General features: G+C 46.7%; 1 protein-coding gene across 2 annotated transcripts in view; it reads left to right on the top strand.

Annotated features, from left to right (window-relative positions):
* The window catches only part of VPS8 (VPS8 subunit of CORVET complex), a 215,049-nt gene that overhangs the window by 126,923 nt on the left and 70,225 nt on the right, over positions 1–17,901 (top strand). For both annotated transcript variants that reach the window (XM_084801736.1, XM_084801735.1), the window contains 2 exons: positions 2,035–2,081; positions 16,662–16,809. In XM_084801736.1, coding sequence (XP_084657862.1) covers positions 2,035–2,081; positions 16,662–16,809 — 195 coding nt within the window. The remainder of the gene's footprint in view (positions 1–2,034; positions 2,082–16,661; positions 16,810–17,901) is intronic.

The raw sequence follows: 17,901 nt of genomic DNA, 5'->3' as shown, positions 1-17,901 counted from the left end.
CCTCCACCTCACCTCCACCCCCCCCCTCACCCCACCCTCACCTCCACCCTCACCTCCACCCTCACCTCCACCCTCACCTCCACCCTCACCCCCACCCTCACCTCCACCCTCACCTCCATCCTCACCTCCACCCTCACCTCCACCCTCAGCTCCACCCTCACCTCCCACCCTCACCTCCACCCTCACCCTCCACCTCACCTCCACCCTCAGCTCCACCCTCACCTCCACCCTCACCCCACCCTCACCCCCACCCTCACCCTCCACCCTCACCCCTCCCTCACCCCACCCTCAGCTCCACCCTCCCTCCACCCTCCCCTCCACCCTCACCCCCACCCTCACCTCCATCCTCAGCTCCACCCTCACCTCCACCCTCCCCTCCACCCTCACCCCCACCCTCACCTCCTTCCTCAGCTCCACCCTCACCTCCACCCTCACCTCCACCCTCACCTCCACCCTCACCCCCACCCTCACCTCCACCCTCTCCTCCACCCTCACCCCACCCTCCCCCTCCCCTCCACCTCCACCTCCCCCCCTCCCCCACCCTCTCCTCCATCCTCAGCTCCCACCCTCACCTCCACCCTCCCCTCCACCCTCACCCCCACCCCTCACCTCCATCCTCAGCTCCACCCTCACCTCCACCCTCACCTCCACCCTCACCTCCACCCTCACCCCCACCCTCACCTCCACCCTCACCTCCACCTCCACCCTCACCTCCACCCTCAGCTCCACCTCCACCCTCACCTCCACCCTCACCCATACTAGCAGACAGAGAGGCCAGAGGAATGAATATCAGTCATCAGTCAATAAATAGCAGTTGGGTATAATGGATGAGAAAAGGTTGCTGATTGTCGTTTGGGTATTTGTCGAGCCCTTTGCAGTTCTTTTAAAGAAGTCGTATTTTTGCCAAGGTTTAATGATTGTATGAACCCTAGAGAGATCCTATGTAATTCCTTGACTTTTAATACAATTTGCTCCTGAAGAATAAGTTCCCAGGACCCTTGGAATGAACATTAAGCTATACCCAGGAGGAAAGTCAGGTAAAACAAAGTACCGCCACGCAGGGAGGACAGGACATGAGGGTTGAGGGAGGCTAATGACTGTACATGGTCAGTCTTTAAGAGAACCAGCATGCAATTCTGTGCTGTCATATGTGCTTGTATATATACACACGAATAAATGTGTGCACATGTGTGTGTGCGTGCGTGCACCATGTGCCCCTTTTCAGTGTAAGATCCAGCTTTAGGTTTCGTGCGGTGCCGGCAAGGAGTCTATCTCTGTGCTACAACCCTATTTATAGATTTTAAAAATGCAGTCCAAATGATAGTACTCTTTTACTTTGGATGTCCCCTGCTTGATACAGAAAAAATTTGAATACATAGAAAAAACCCTTGAAGTTTTCTTAGGCTTTTTAAGAATTTAGAAACTATATTTATGTGGTATAAGAAGTTTTAGCTTATTTAATTGCCACTACTCTGACAAAGGCAGGGAAGATACAGCTGGGGTTGAGTGGAGTGGAGTGGTCTGGTTTGGTTTCCACATAAGGAAACTGAACACTAAGTGTCACGTGCTCATATAGCTAATGAATGTTGAAAGTAGAAATTAGATTTAAGGTGTGCTATGGCTAACACTTTGCAGTTATGATTGATTCTGAGTGGGTTTTGGAGGTGGTTGTTAATTTGGACCTTAAATGCCCCCTCTCCCAACTCTCCCACCAGTAACCGGTCTCACAGCAGGTCCTGGCGAGAGGCCAGGGAGTCAGGCTGAGGCAGTCTGAGCCCAGGTCCTAGTGCTGCCACTGAGTCTCTTGCGCTGGGGCCAGCTTGCTGGAGCAGGGTCCGTCTGAGGTAACAGATTGTACGTATCCTTCTGCACTCAAAAGAGAAGTGATTGGCACTGCTGGGAGTCCTCAGAGGGCTGTGCGAGGCCCTGGAGACACTGGCACCTGCAGTTCTAAGGGCTATCTAGAGCAGTTCTTCAGCATTGCACAACTTTGGAAATTCAATATTTAATTGTACTTTTTATTTTTCTATTCAGAACCAGGTTTTGCTTTTCAAATTTTTGAGGAGTCTTCTTGACCCAAGGTATGTTAAGAAGCTTTGCCTTTCGTAATACACCCGTGGAAGGGTGGAAAGAACAAAAAATGGAGCTAAGACACCAGCCCCCAAACAGTAGATTAGCTCTGTTAGTACACGAGCATGTACAATGAATTCCCACTGGTGTAAGTTACAAAGCCCTTACATACGGACTGCTCCCTTTAGGAAGCACCATTTATCCTAGTTTCCCCAGCCTGCCCTGGGGTGTGTGGGGGGGTAAACCCCCAGTTCCCAGCCCACCTGTCAGTTTACTAACCCTCACTCATATGTTGAGTTTATATTAGCTTCCTGGTAGTGTGGGAAGGGAAATCCAATGTGATTGTCAGTTGCTACTCTAAAAATAACCAAATCACAATGACCAAATCACTTCCTTCTCCTTTCGTTGGCCTCTCTGTCCCCAGGACAGGTCTGCTTCATCTGTATGTACATGATTTTATGCAGCTAAGTCCAGAACCCAGGAATAAGAGAAAACATGCAACACTTTTCTTTCCAAGACTTAATTTGTTTAGTGTGATGCTCTCCATTGCATCCATTTTCCTGCAAATGATACGACTTGCTCTTCTTTGTGCTGAACAAATACCAGTGTGCGTATAAAGCACGCTTCCTTCTCCGTTCATCTGCAGATGGCCACCTGGTCTGCTTCCATCACATAGCTATTGGGAATATGCTACAATAAACACTGATGCAAATGAGCATCTCTGTGGTGCGTTAGCTTGGAGGTTTTGGGGTCACATGGTGTCTTAGGGCTTCTACTGCTGCGATGAAACACCGTGACCAAAAAGCAGGTTAGAGTGGAATGGGTTTATTTGACTTACATTTCCATATCACTGTTCATCACCAAGGGAAGTCAGCATAGGAACTCAAGCAGGGCAGGAGCTTATGGTCAGGGAGTGGCGCTTACTGGCTTGCCCCTCTTGGCTTGCTCGACCTGCTTTCTTATAGAATCCCAGCCTACCAGCCCAGGGATGCCACCACCCTGGATGGTTTGAGCTTCCCCACATCAACCACTAATTAAGAAAATGCCCTACAGGGCTGCCTACAGCTCAGTCTTAATGGAAGCATTTTCTTAATTGAGGTTCCCTCCTCTCAGATGACTTTAGCTTGTGTCAAGTTGTCATAAAACCATCCAGTGCACATGAGGATATTTTTAGTGTTTATTGCTGAGGAACGCCCACAGTGGCAGAAGTGCTTTATACTCCCCCAGCAGTGTGAGCTGCTTGTCTTTTATCCTCATCCTCTGCAGCATTTGCTGTTCCTTGTCCTGACAATTGCCATTCTAACCAGGGAAACGTAGAGTCTCAACGCGGCTTTTATTTGCTCTTCTCTCTTTTCCTCTATATTTATTGGTTATTTGTTCTCAGTTTGAGTTCTTTGTATATTCTAGACATGGCTCATCTGCAGAAATATAGCTGATAGAGCTCTCCCCTTCTGTACGCTGTCTCTTCACTCAGTCCGTTTGTTTTGATGTGCAAAAGTTTTTTGTTGTTGTTGTTGTTGTTGTTTTGTTTTTGTTTTTCAAGACAGGGTTTCTCTGTGTAGCCTTGGCTGTCCTGGACTCACTTTGTAGACCAGGCTGGCCTGGAGCTCACAGCGATCCGCCTGCCTCTGCCTCCCGAGTGCTGGGATTAAAGGCGTGCACCACCATGCTCCTGCTTTTTATATGTTGATTTTGTATAGTACAACTTCTCTGAAAAGTCTGTCAGGTCTGTGTGTAGAGGAAAAGCTGTCGGTAGCTCTCTGCTTAGTGTAATCATGGATGTAGGTTTGTCGCGTGTAGCTTTCTGTTTGTGTGTGTGAGATGTGTATGTGTGTCCTTGTCTTGTTTTGCTGGTGGAAATCCCAACCTCTTAAAAGTGACTTTTGTAGTGTTCCTTTCCTTCCTGTTTGTGTGACCAATTCAGAAGTCTTAGTCACAGATGTTCCTTAGCAGTTGGTAGGATTCAGACTGATGTCATCTGGACCTGGCTGTCCTGGACTCGCTTTGTGGACCAGGCTGGCTTCAAACTCACAGTGATCCGCCTGCCTCTGCCTCCCTGAGTGCTGCTGTGTGGAACTTTTTGTCTCTGCTTCAGTCACATTGTTATGGGTCTGTGTAAATTGTTGATATCATCTGTTTTAATTTTTGGCAAATTATATGCACTTGGAAATTAACATATTCAATAAGCGTGGTGGTGCATGCCTGTTGTCTCAGCACTCGGGAGGCAGAAGTGGGAGGATTGTTGTGAGTTTGAAGCCAGCTGGGTGGACAAAGTGAGTCCAGGATAGCCACAGCTACACAGAGAAACCCTGTCTCAAGAAGCAAAACAAAAAAGAAATGAACATACGTCTTGTAGGTTTTTCAGCCTTGGGGGATATACGTCTCTAAGTATTCCCTTGTCTTCTGCATGTCGATGAGTCTGTGGTCACAGCTCTCTTCACTCCTAGTGTGAGTCTTCTCTTTGCTTGCTTTAGTTTTGCTAGGGATTTGTTAGTCACTTCAAAGAGCCACCTCTTTTTAAAAGTCAACTCTGTTTGTTGTCCTCTTAATGTCCATTTCATTGGTTTCCATTCTAAATTGTATTGCTTTTCTGCCTTTGTTGAATGTGTATTTGTCTTCTCCAGTGTCTAGTGCAGAGGTTCTTAACCTGTGGGTCGAGACCCCTTTGGGGGAACCAATGGCTCTTTACAGGGATCAGATATCAGATACCCTGCATATCAGATATTTATATTATGGTTCATAACAGTAGCAAAATTACAGTTATGAAGTGTCAATGAAAATAAATTTATGGTTGGGGGGTTACCACAACATGAGGAACTGTATTAAAGATTAAAAGGTTGCAGCATCAGGAAGGCTGAGAACCACTAGTCTAGAATAGTGAAGCACATCATTAGGTTGCTTGCGTTCCCTCTCCCTCCCCCCCCCCCTCCTCTCCTCCTCCTTCTCCATCTCCAGGGTTTCTCTCTGTAGCTCTGGTTGTCCTGTAACTAGCTTTGTCCATCAGGCTGGCCTTGAACTCAGAGACCCACCTGCCTCTGCCTCCCAAGTGCTGGGATTAAAAGTGTGCACCACTACTGCCTGGCTAGTCTCTCTCCTTTTCTTTTTTCTTTCTTTCTTTCTTTCTTTTTTTTTTTTAAGTATGTCATTCAGTCTGTATATACTAATGTTGTCACTCTAGTCTGATGCGATACAGAGAACTACTTGGTTTTGGGGGGCATGGGAACATTTTAAAATTTTAGATTTAGTGTGTGTGTCATGTGAATACCACGGTACATGTGTAAGAGGTCAGAGGACAACTTACGGAAATTAGTTCTTTCCATCTGCCACATGAATTCCAAAGTTCTAGCTGGGGTCATTAGGCTTGGCAGCAAGCACCCTTACCCACTGAGCCATCTTGCCAACCCTTCATCTTAACAAATGGTAAGGATTGCTTTGTGACCTACAGTGTGATCAGATTTGAGGAAGATTCTGTGTCCCTAAGAAGAGTGTATGTTCCTGTCTACCGAGTGGAACATTCTATGCCCATGTTCAGTCCAGTTGGCCTGTGCTGTAACTGAGATACTTGTTTGGGCTGTCTGTATAGATGATGCCACTGGGCTCGCAGAACCTATGGGCATGAAACCTGGGGCTCCAGGATTGACGGGTGCATGAGTCCTGCCGTCCGCTGGGGACTGCTACATTTGTAACGTGTTGTCCCTCCAGATTGCATCTGACTAGTTTAGACCCGAGACTCACTAAGCCAACTTGTTTACAGCTTTCATGTGCTTGGAGGTTAATTTCAAAGCTCTGACTCAGGGTTTTTGGTCTTGTCTTTTGAGACAGGGTCTCTCTGCGTGGCCTTGGCTGTCCTGAAACACTCTCTGTAGACCAGGTGGGCCTCGAACTCACAGAGATCCTCCTGCCTCTGCCTCCTGAGAGTTAGGACTAAAGGATGTGATGATGACAACACTGCCCATCCTGACTCAGGTTTTTAAAAATGTGTTTCCCCATTATGAGCTCCTTGGAGATAGGAGATAATTGATCTTTCCCCCGCCTTTTTTTCTAAAGCCAATTAGTCTTAAACTTATAATTGGTGAGTTAAGGCCATTTGTGTTCAGTAATTTTGTTGAATGTGGTTTGCTGTTACCAATGATTTTGTTGGTCTTTGGGTTGACTGGCTGACTGGCAGTTCTTCTCCTTTGCCAGTTTGCTGTGTGACATGATGTTTTGTAATAACACCCAGGTAACTCTACCTCCATGTGCCTGGGTGTCCGGCCAGCCAGCCACTGGAGCATGGCAACACACCAGGGTCTGCACCCTCAGAGAGAACTGGTTGCCCCTCTGCTGTCAGTCATTAGCCACCAACTGCCAATAGCTCCTCAGCTGGGGGTGGGGCCTCACAGGGCCCTTCCCATCCACACTAGAATGGCAGTTGGTTTGATCTTGTGCAGGTCCTGGAGCTGCTGTGAGTCCCTGAGTACATGGGTCCTGTCCTGTCCAGAAGCCTTTGCAGCAGCCTGCCCTGACCTCAGGTTTCCCTTAGCCTCTGGGTGCGGCTCTCATGTCCGGTTTACAGCAGCGCACGCTGCAGCCGCTCACTCTCTGTCCTTTGATCTCTTGTGAGCCTCTGTATTAACCACCATCCAAAACAACCAAAGCAAGACACAAACAAAAGGCAAAGCTTCTCTGCTGAGGGCCAAGAGCTGCACTAATCTGAGTATAAGCTTAAGTGTTTAGAAGGCAGTTTGATGCTCTGTCCGTTTATCAAAAGTAGTAGTAGTTTTTCCTCTAGAGTCTATGGTCTCTACAGGAAGTTGGTCAAGCATGAGTCCCCTTCTGTGCAATAGGCCTTAAACCCAGGCTAAAAGCAGGTGCTTACCCTGTAACCATACTGCACCAATAGGCATTATCTTACCGTGACGGTCGTTATTTCAGCTCAAAGAATTCACTTCCGGGTATTTACGCCATTTATGCCTTTCCTTCCCAGTGGTCTGCACGGCATCTTCTGGCACTGTGGAAACTAGGCAGCAAGGAGGAAGCTTCCAGATCAGCACCAGCTTGATTTCTCCCTGTGCCCAGAGGTGTGCCAGCAGTCTTCAGCAGGGTTTTCCAGGGCTTGTATGCTCAACACTATATGCAAACATGTATGTATACACCATTCCCAGGAAGGAGAGAATGAGAAATGCAGACAGTTTTTATGGGGATACTAAGTTAATTGAGGGGAATTCAGTGGGGTTTAATAACATACAGTGATCTCAGGCAAATTCTGGTCTTTAGAATGGCCAGTGGTTTATTATAGAACCAGATTAGACAGCAGCATGTGACAAATGTCTGTCCCATCTGTTGACAGATTTAACCTTCTCTTCCTGTGATGACTTCAGCTAAGGGAGGCTCAGGATGGGCTGGAGGGATTGTTTCCTCTTTAGTGGCTCTGGACTCACACCGCTGAGGAGAGGGTGCTCTAGCCAGGGTGGGTATCCCAGCACTCCAGGCACCTGCCTTGGATACTGTTCTCTGAGGCCCCCACTGTGCCTGCCGACTAACCTAGGTATGGCCTAGAACCTTCCCAGCCATGAGCTAATCAGAAGTAGAGAACTAGGGAAATACAGGAAATGCCAGGAACAAAAGAGTTTCACAATAGGCAGATTGCCCCGTCCTGCAGCTCTTAGCCTCAGCCAGGTATAGCATGGTTTTGCCATTGTTTCTTCCTTTCCTGTTCTTAAGAAAACACTTAAGGGCTGGAGAGATGGCTCAGCGGTTAAGAGCACTGACTGCTCTTCCAGAGGTCCTGAGTTCAGTTCCCAGCAACCACATGGTGGCTCACAACCATCTATGATGTGATCAGATGCCCTCTTCTGGCCTGCAGGTGTACATGCCGGCAGAGCACTGTTACATAAAGAAAAGAAAAGAAAAACACTTTTTAAAAACCCAAATACCTTCAGCCCTCTCATTCTTCCATGAAATACCTATCTATGCGAGCGTTCTGCGAAATAGGGAAGATAAAACATTTTGAGGTGAGGGCAGCTTGCTTGTTGTGTATCATAGTAAAATAGCCTTTGGCCCAATTAATTGGATCTACACAGACACACAGACACACACACACACACACACACACACACACACATCTTATACATATTTGACTTAACACTACTTGGAGTTGTTTTTAGTTGGAGTATTCTGTTAACAGCATTTTAAAGGAACACATTTTCTAACTGAAATTTATATCTTTCTTTCTTTCTTTTTTTACCATTTTTTTGTTTTTCAAATCAGAGTTTTCTCTGTGTAGCCTTGGCTATCCCGGAACTCACTCTATAGACCAGGCTGGCCTTGAACTCACAGAGATCCGCCTTCCTGCTGGGATTAAAGTCTTGCCACCACCGCACCCGGCTTTTTTTTTTTTTGGTTATATCTTTCTTTCTTTAACCAAATCCTTCAAGTTATCTTTGTTATATAGCAATTTTGTCAGCAGACGTAAATGACCCACAAAGACATTAGTGTCACACAGCATCTGTACTTGGAAAGATGAAATGGGGGGGGTAGTCCTCCAGAAACAAGTGCTTTTCTGCATGGCAGCGTCCGCCTGGGAGAGAAGGTCTGTATCCTCTCCTGTTCCCCTCCCCTGCCTGCCAGGTGCTACCCTGAGCCTACTTCCCCGCCCCAACTTCTGCTGTCCACAGGTCCCTGCAGGACTCCTGACAGACCAGCAGCGTCTGTGCGGAAGGCACGCGTGAAGGATTCCCCAGAAGGACGCTGTGGCCTCTGTGAGGACACGAGCCATGTGGAGCATAGAGAATGTGCTAGAGAACTTACGGGCAAAGCTCCTCCCCAGGTGGCTTTCCTGTAAACGTTCATTTGGCTTCTGTTAATATCTTTGAGGGCTCTGAGATATATAATAGAGCTTTTCTGGTAGGCAGACTCTCACATCAAATGGCATATCGTATTTTTAAGTCTTCAATCAAGATAAAGTAAAAACTGAGCATGAATTACTTTGCCAAGAAGCCAAATATAGATTATGAAAATGGTTATCATTGGGACTGTCAGTATTTCTGTGGGTGTCTTTGAAGGGACATCTTAAGACACCAATTCTCAATGTTGAAATGGGCATCTCAAAATCAAAATAAAAGTTAGAACATAATAGATGCTCTTGAGCTTTTCCATATAAAAATTGAGTCCTCTGTCATGAGTCCCCAGTGGGGACTCAGCATGGTTGTCACCATGGCCAGCCTTGGCTCCCTTTGCTGCTTTGTTGCCAGAAGCCCAGATTCCACATTTTAATTGTTGTATCATCCCTTTCTCGCTCTGCTCCCATCCCCGCCATGTGTGTAGCCTATGTACATTATTTCTGTGTTCAGTACTTACAGATTACTATGGTTACTCATTTCCTAACTCAAACCTTTCTATTTATTTCCTTAGCAAACGACTTTATCAACCTCTCATATCATTTAGTAATTTCACCTGAGGCCCTTTGAGCATGGGGACTGGCGTGGGAGATCACATGCTGACAACAGCAGAGCCCTGGCATCAAAGAACTTACTCTCTCCCAGAAGGGACAGACTGACATGCGGGCAGTGACCCACTGCCGTTACACTTCTCAGTTACACCACACACAATCAGGCAGTCCTTAAAATCTACAAGCCAGGCATGATGGTACCTATCTGTAGTGAGGGCTACTCTGGGGGCTGGGGATGAAGCTAACCTGAGTCCACACATTGGAGACCAGCCTGGACCACCTGGTAAGAGAACATGGCAAAGTAAGTAGTCGAAATCTACAAACTTGCCCCTCCCATTTCTCTTGTGTACACACCCTCTCTTCCGTGCAGCCTTCCACCCTTATTGAGCAAAGGACGGCAACTGTCACCCCCTTTCTTTAAGTTCTTTCGGCTCCCACCACCCACAGCAAAACCCCAACTCTTGTACATACAGGCTGGTCCCGATGTGACTTGGTCCATCTGTCCCGCCTCATGGCTTCCTTCTCTTGTTCCTCCTTTCTGTTCCCCCCTTAGCAGGCCTGAGCAGCTTGGAGGATGCACTGCCATTCCCCCCCCCCCCCCCCCCCCCCGTGTCGTGAGTCCACACCCTCTTTCTTCCACACTGCTTCTTGAGTACAGCTCACCTACGTGTAAGTAAAGCTATAAAGATTTCTTCATCGGATTTGATTTCTGTTTTAGAAAATATTTTTTAAGATGATTGATAGAAAACCATCCATCTTAGCATTCATAACAGGGAAAGCCATTCTAAATAGGAAATGGGGAAGTTGGCCAGTTAAACACTTGTGAGTCTAATTGAATCAAAACTGTCAAGCACAACAACATGGTGAAAAACCAGAGACCCAGAACGATTCACGTTAGCCGTGCACATTGATCAGAGGAGAACGTGGGTGTGGCGAGCCCTTGCTCTCAAGACTGACACCCTGAGTTCAGTCCCTAGAGCTGATGTGGTGGAAGGAGAGATTCCTGTAGGTCGTCCGCCCTCTGGCCACCTCCACTCCCAAATATACAAACACACATAAGAGTTAGTACATCATTGGAAACAACACTATTTAAAAAAAGAAAACCCCATTCTGGTGGCCGCCCTTTATTTAGCAAGGTCCCTTTACAGTGATCCGAGTCTGATTACACACAGCACCATGCAGCCTGCGGGCGTCAGAAGCCTGCCCGCTTGTTCCTTCCTGCCACCACTCAATTCACGCCATGCTCTGCTCACTGACTTGTGCTGCCTGGGCCATCGCTCTTCTGAGTCGAGTGCTGTCTGATAGACTGCGTCCTGTCCCCAGCGCTCTATCTTTATAGATGCGGGCTCTGACCTGTGTCTGCCCTGCTTTGTGAAGAGCTACCTTCAGCATTTCTTGTAGAGCAGATGTGTCAGCAACATATTCTTTCAATTTTTCTTTGTCTGAGAAAATAGTTCCCTTTCAACTTTTAAGAGGCAATTTTGCTGAATTACAGGATTTTCAGTTGCTGCTTTTGCTTTTCCCTCCAGCACATTAAATACTGTTCCCACTTGGCTTGCATGGTGTTTGAAGAGGTTTAAACGAACTTCCTGTCTCTGCTCTGCTGTCCCCACCCATGCCTCTTAGTTTTTTTCTCTGGCCTCCCCTCCACTATGTGGGTCTGAAGCCCTCTGTGGGGTTGTTTGTTTGTTGTTTAAGCATTCATTTTCTTGGTATTTTTGTTTTCTTGGTATTTTTGTTGTGTTGTGTTTTGTTTGAGACAGAATTTCTTTGTGTAGCCCTGGCTGTCCCGATTTGCTTTGTAGACCAGGCTGGCCTCGAACTCACAGAGATCCGCCTGCCTCCGCCTCCCAAGTGCTGGGACCACAGGTGTGAGCTACCGTGCCCAGCTCTTCTTGGTATTCTTTACCCTTCTCAGATCTATGGTTTACTGTGTATTTTTAATTTTGGAAAATTCAGTTACTATTTATTTCTTTTCCTACGTTCCTTTTCCTTCTCACAGTTCCATCATGCATATTTATTCTTTAAGGCCTTACTATAAACCTTGAATATTCTGTTCTGCTTTTTTTTTTTTTTTGTCTTTTAGTTTTGGACATGTCTGTGGGCATCAAGAGAAGCTGCAGACTCTGTCCTCAGCTGTGTCTAGGCTGCTGATAAGCACATTGAAGGCATTTGTCATTTCTGTGTTATTTTTCTCTCTCTAGGGTTTTGTTTCTTAGAGTGTGTTTCTTCTCAGCACTCTCAGCGTGTTAGTTGTTGCACACTCCAGCATCTCTGCTGTCCAGGTCTGCTTCTGTTGCTTGCTGCATCTTTTCAGACTGCATTGCTTTGGCCTCTTCGTCTTGTAATTTTGGGATGAAAGTTGGGCATCTCTATGTAAAAGAAACTGGAGTAAATAGACCTTCAAAATTGGGGTCTTCATAAAGTGGGGGAGGAGATCCCCCTCAGTCATGGACCTAAGGGAGGGTAATAGGGTGGGGGGGGGTAGGAGGAACGGGAGGATACGAGTGATGGGAGAACAATTTAGTTGTAATCTGAATAAATTAATAAAAAAATTTGGGGTCTTATGTTCATCTGGCTAAGAGTCACTGTTGAGGGTTTGCTTGATGTCTGAGGTTGGAAATCCCCCCTGTACCCCCACCTTTGGGCTTCCCTAGAGACTGCTTCTTGAGGAGAGTTTGAGATGCTAGTTTCCCTGTGTTATCTCATTTCTGTGACATGGCCTGTTGATGTGGTGGGAGGTCGCATGGCAGGCACACTGATCCTCAGTAGGCTTTCAGTCTTTGAGCTCCTGTCCTTGGCGTCTTCACGGAGCACCAGCCTTCTCTCCCAGCACCATATGTTAGGCAGGAAGGCTTGAGTTGGCCATTGTGCTTCTTGGGGGTCAGTTAAGCGCTGGCCAAGCCCCAGCCCGTGCACCCCCTCCGGAGCAAGTGTGCTGCTTTCCCAGCAGCGATAGGAAGTCAAGAACTCCAGCTGCAGAAGCTCACTGTCTCACAGCGCGTCATGAGCAGAGTGAGTGTGACATGGTTCTGTCCATCATGGGGGCCTGGTTGGGAAGAGCACATTGCGGTATTTTGCCGTGTCCGTCTCTCCCCTTCTCCTGGTAAAGTGGGAGTGGGGGCAGTTCTCAATGTGAGCCTCCTGCAGGTAAACTCAGAAACGTAGGAACCCACACGCTGTCTTCCCGCCCATCTCTCCAGCTTGCGCTGCCTTACGATCTCGGGCAGAACTAAGAATCATTGGCCTTTGAGTTTGTTCTTTGTTTCTCTGCTTCGTACACAGCAGGCCAGAAGCTGGGTGTCTGCTGGCACATCGGCACGTGCTCACAGTGACAGGGCGTAGGAGTCTGCCCCAGCATCACTTCCCAGACTATTTCAGGGAGGTTTTTAACGGAAGTCTCTGTGGTAGTGTCACAAAACTGCCTCTGGTCTGTCGCCTGGGAACAGGAATGACACCTGAACCTGGAAGATGCAGCAGTGTAGGTGTGCGTGCTGAGCTGCCCCTTTCTGGGCTTCAGGAGAATGTGCGAGATGAGGGTGACTGCAGGGCTTGCACCATCATATTTAATAGAGCTTTGGAATCATTGGTTTAGTGACCTGTGGGCCGTTTGTGTGTTTGGCCCTCCCTTTCCCACGGGTTTTAAATTTAGTGTGCACAGCACTGGACTGGCCCAAATAGTGTCTGTACCAGATGTGGTTTGGACCAATTCTTTCTTTGTGTATTTTGCAGTGTCTGTCTCTGTCTCATTCTCCTGATGGAAGCAGGGGGCAGTTTTCAGTGTCCTTCATAGTGAGAACCAATAGCTTCCTGCAGGTAGCTTATGAAGTGCATACTCTTGTCCATGCAGGATAGACAACACGTACCCCTTTTCATGAATATCATAGCCATAACAAATTTCATTAAGACTTGGAGGGTTGGAAGGTGGCTCAGTAGATAAGACACTTGTCACAAAAGCGTGAGGACCAGATTTTGATCTCAGAATACTGTTTTCCAGTTCCATATAGATTTTATAGGTCTCATCTCTGCTACCAGTAACATCTGTGGCAAGGTCTTATTTTCAGGCAGATTGAAACTTCAGCCGTAAGGCTGTGTGAAACAAGTTGACCTGAGCAAAAGCTGCTGAAAAAACAAGTCTGCATCTGTGTATTAAAATTTGCACTGGGAGATATAGTTGAGTCCTCAGCCTGAGCATAAGTGGTAGCCATTGGCTTGCCACCACCTCTAAGGACTGGCGAGGGTTTCCAAGCAGACAGACTCAGTTAGCGTAGCCACTCCAGGTGGTTAAAGCAAGTGCTGAGGGAGGTTGGGAAGCCTCTCTGCAGAGCCAGTTTTAGTGCAGAGAGGGAGCAGACGAGCCCTTCCACACCAGCCCTGTACGCTCAGGCGGTGACTTGTGACGGCTGTGCTCTTGGGTTTGAATGAGTAAGTTTATTAAGCATATAGCAAGCAAGAGTAAAAGAATAGCATCAAATCGGCGCTTAAATCTTCTAGTACAAGTTAGCTTAAAGCTGTAGCCCACCATCCAGGCAAGTCAGCGCAGCAACTCACGGCAGGAACCCAGAGGCAGGGGCTGATACAGAGGTCATGGAGGATGCTACTTACTGGCTTGCTCTCCATAGCTTTCTCGGCCTGCTTTTTACAAGTATTTAAGTTTAATTTTTTAATGTTTTTAATTGAAATAGAATTACATCACTTCTCCCTCCCTTCAAACCCCTCATGCCTTCCCTTGCAAGTTGATAGCCTCTTTTTCTTTTTTCCTTATCTTTTAAAAATTAATTTATTCATATTACATCTCAATTGTTATCCCATCCCTTGTATTCTCCCATTCTTCCCTCCCTCCCATTATCCCCTTATTCCCCTTCTCTATGACTGTGACTGAGGGGGACCTCCTCCCCCTCTATATGCTCATAGGGTATCAAGTCTCTTCTTGGTAGCCCGCTGTCCTTCCACTGGGTGCCACCAGGCCTCCCCATCCAAGGAATGTGGTCAGATATGGGGCACCAGAGTTCGTGTGAAAGTCAGTCCCCACTCTCCACTCAACTGTGGAGAATGTCCAGTCCATTGGCTAGATCTGGGTAGAGGTTCAAAGTTTACTGCACATATTGTCCTTGGTTGGTGCCATAGTTTGAGCAGGACCCTCAAGCCCAGATCTGCCTGTCATAATGTTCTTCTTGTAGGTTTCTAGGACCCTCTGGATCTTTCTATTTCCCTATTCTCCCATGCTTCTCTCACCAAAAGTCCCAATAGGATGTCCTCCCCTCTGCCCCACTTTCCTGGTAAGTGAAGACTTTCATGTGACATGCCCCTTGGGCTAGTGTGCAGATATAAGTGAGTATATACCATTTGAGTCTTTCTGCTTCTGGGTTAACTCACTCATTATGATCATTTCTAGTTCAATCCATTTGCCCACAAATTTCGGGAATGCCTTGTTTTTAATAGCTGAGTAGAATTCCAAAGTGTAAATGTACCACAGTTTCTTTATCCATTCTTCTACTGAGGGACATTTAGGCTGTTTCCATGTTCTGGCTACTATGAATAAAGCCACTATGAACATGGTTGAACATATGTCCTTGTTGTGTGATGGACGTCTTCTGGGTTTTTTCCAAGGAGTGGAATAGCTGGGTCTGAGGAAGCCTTATTCTCAGTTTTCTGAGATAGCACCAGATAGATTTCCAAAGTGGCTGTACTAGTTTGCAATCCCACCAGCAATGAAGGAGTGTTCCCCTCTCTCTCCACATCCTCACCAGCATGTGGTGTCACTTGAATTTTTTATTTTAGCCATTCTGATGGGTGTAAGATGGAATCTCAGAGTTGTTTTGATTTGCATTTCTCTGATGACTAAAGATGTTGAGCATTTCTTTAAGTGTTTCTCAGCCATTCGATATTCCTCTGTTGAGAATTCTCTGTTTAGTTCTGAGCCCCATTTCTTAATTGGATTATTTGGTTTGGTGGTGTTTAATTTACTGAGTTCCTTATATATTTTGGATATTAGACCTTTGTCAGATGAAGAGTTGGTGAAGATCTTTTCCTAATCTGTAGGCTGTCACTTTGTTCTCTTGACAGTGTCTCCTGCCTTACAGAAGCTTCTCAGTCTCATGACGTCCCATTTATTAATTGTTGACTTAAGGCCTGACACTGGATAGCCTCTTTTTCTTTAATTATATTTATTACATACATATAACTGTGTGTGTGTGTGCACACGTGCGTGCACATGCATGCATATATAATACAACCAGTAAGGGAACCATCCTAGGGAAAGGCTAGCTCTCCTTCTCCTTCTTTGTCTGGAGTAGTGCCTTGTGTAAAGTTCCCTTCCACACTAATGTGCCCCTTGTTCCACTGCTGCAGCCTTGTTTATGCTCTAAGAGGGATTGTTTCACAGGAGACGCCTGATATCTTGGCTTCTACAGTCTTTCTGCCCCCTATCCATAATGTTCCCTGAGCCATTGATGCAGAAGCTGTGATGTACTTGTATCCATCGGGGCTGGGCCCCCTACCATCCTTTGGTCTCTGCATTGTGTCCATTTGTCATTTTCTGTGGTGGTCTCTGTTTGTTATAAAGAGAAGCTTCCCTGGTGAGGAGTCTGATGAGGATGAGGTGAGAAGGTTGTAGGAGTCAGGCTGTTCTGGCAGAGTGTCAGCTTGCTTTATTATAGGACGCAGGACCATCAGCCAGGGTGACAAGGCCCACCACATGAATCATTATTCAAGAAAGTGCCCCACAGGCCAGTCTCATGGGGGCATTTTCTCAGTTCACTTCCCAAAGGACCATAGCCTGTGATGAGCTAATGAAAAAGTAGCCAGTGCAGTGGTGTGGTCGCGCTTGGGCGGGGGAGTGTGCTGGGGGCCCGCTGGCTGAGCCTGGAGGCCATTCGCTAGGGGAGCAGCTCTAGTTCTCATTATTTACGCTGAATTGGCTCTTACTGCTTTTAGGAGGAAGTGTAACTTTTGCTAATTATCCCTGTGAGCTGAGACCTGTGCCATACATACCTTAACGTTTTGTATAGTGTATTTCAACTGATTATTCAGAACACAGTGGGCATTTTTATCTCACAAAAGATTACCTTGTTTTAACATGGTGTGTGCTATCTGCAGCCTTTGACTATGGGTGTGCCTCCATAGAGCTTTTTACTCAGGACTCTCTTGCCTTTGCTTTCAGGGAAGGTGTTCATGTCAGTCAGGAACTGCTGCAGATACCGCCTCATGTTACAGAGCAATTCATTGACCTGCTGTGTCAGTTCAACCCTGACCACGTCATAGAGACACTGCAAGTCCTCGAGTGCTACCGTCTGGAGGAAACCATTCAGGTGAGGCCAGCTGCATGCACAGGACAAGGGGACTTTGCTGCGGTCTCTCCCTTCCGGGTGGGCATAGGGAGACCCAGGAGTGAAGTTCCTGGCAGAAGCTGGTGCATCAGAAGTGCTGGTACCCAGGGTGGAGTCGTCGTTACAGTCAGCTTTCAGAAGTGCTCGACCATCCCTGCGATGGTTCCGGTTTTATAGAAATTCTGACTAGCAAAGTCAGCCTGGGAAAGGGAAGTCAGCAGGCTCCTGATGCAGACAGCGATGGTTAAGAGTGCAGAAAGCTAAATAACCCAGCAGCGTCAGCATGCTCTTTGCCTTGACTTTCTTACCTGTTTTCTTCTGAGTGAGTGAGAGAGAGAGACAGAAACAGACAGAGACTGTGTGTGTGTGTGTGTGTGTGTGTGTGTGTGTGTACATGCTCATTATGAGGCGAGCACATTTCCCATTTAAAATCCAAAGGTAACACTGAACCTTCATTGCTTTTGCTCTTAGCAGACAGTAACCTGTGTTTTCTGCTTCCACTTCCTGAGTTGCCTCCATACTTTAAAAATGTTGAATTATGAAGTATTTCAGGTACTTAGGAATGTGCACAGTATCAACTCCACACGTGCCCAACAATTTAATGTCAGTTTCGGCATCCTTACCTATTTTAAAGATAAAGCACCTTTGGCTGCCCTTTTCCTATGAGGTCACCATCAACCAAATGCTTGGTGTAGTGTTTACCCTTCAGCCCATAGTTTATGCGTATAAAGTAGATGATAGTTTTATATGCCTTAAAATTTGTATTAATGATGTCAGAAGGAAGATGTCCTATTGCTGAAAACTCTTTCTAGTTTTGTTGTTTTAATTGTTTTTTTTTATGTGCATTGGTAGTTTGCCTGCTTGTATGTCTGTGTGAGGGTGTCAGGTTCTGGACTTACAGACAGTTGTCTGCTGCCATGTGGGTGCTAAGATTTGAACTCATGTCTTCTGGAAGAGCAGTCCTCTATTTTTTTTAAAGACGGATTTGTTTATTTATTAAGTATATAGGATTTTGCTTGCATGTTCACCTGCATGCCAGAAGAGGGCACCAGAACTCGTCATAGATGATTGTGA

The sequence above is a fragment of the Acomys minous genome, assembly GCF_964271855.1.
Source record: "Acomys minous genome assembly, chromosome: 11".
Lineage (NCBI taxonomy): Eukaryota > Metazoa > Chordata > Mammalia > Rodentia > Muridae > Acomys > Acomys minous.
This window is presented reverse-complemented; position numbering and strand designations above follow the sequence as displayed.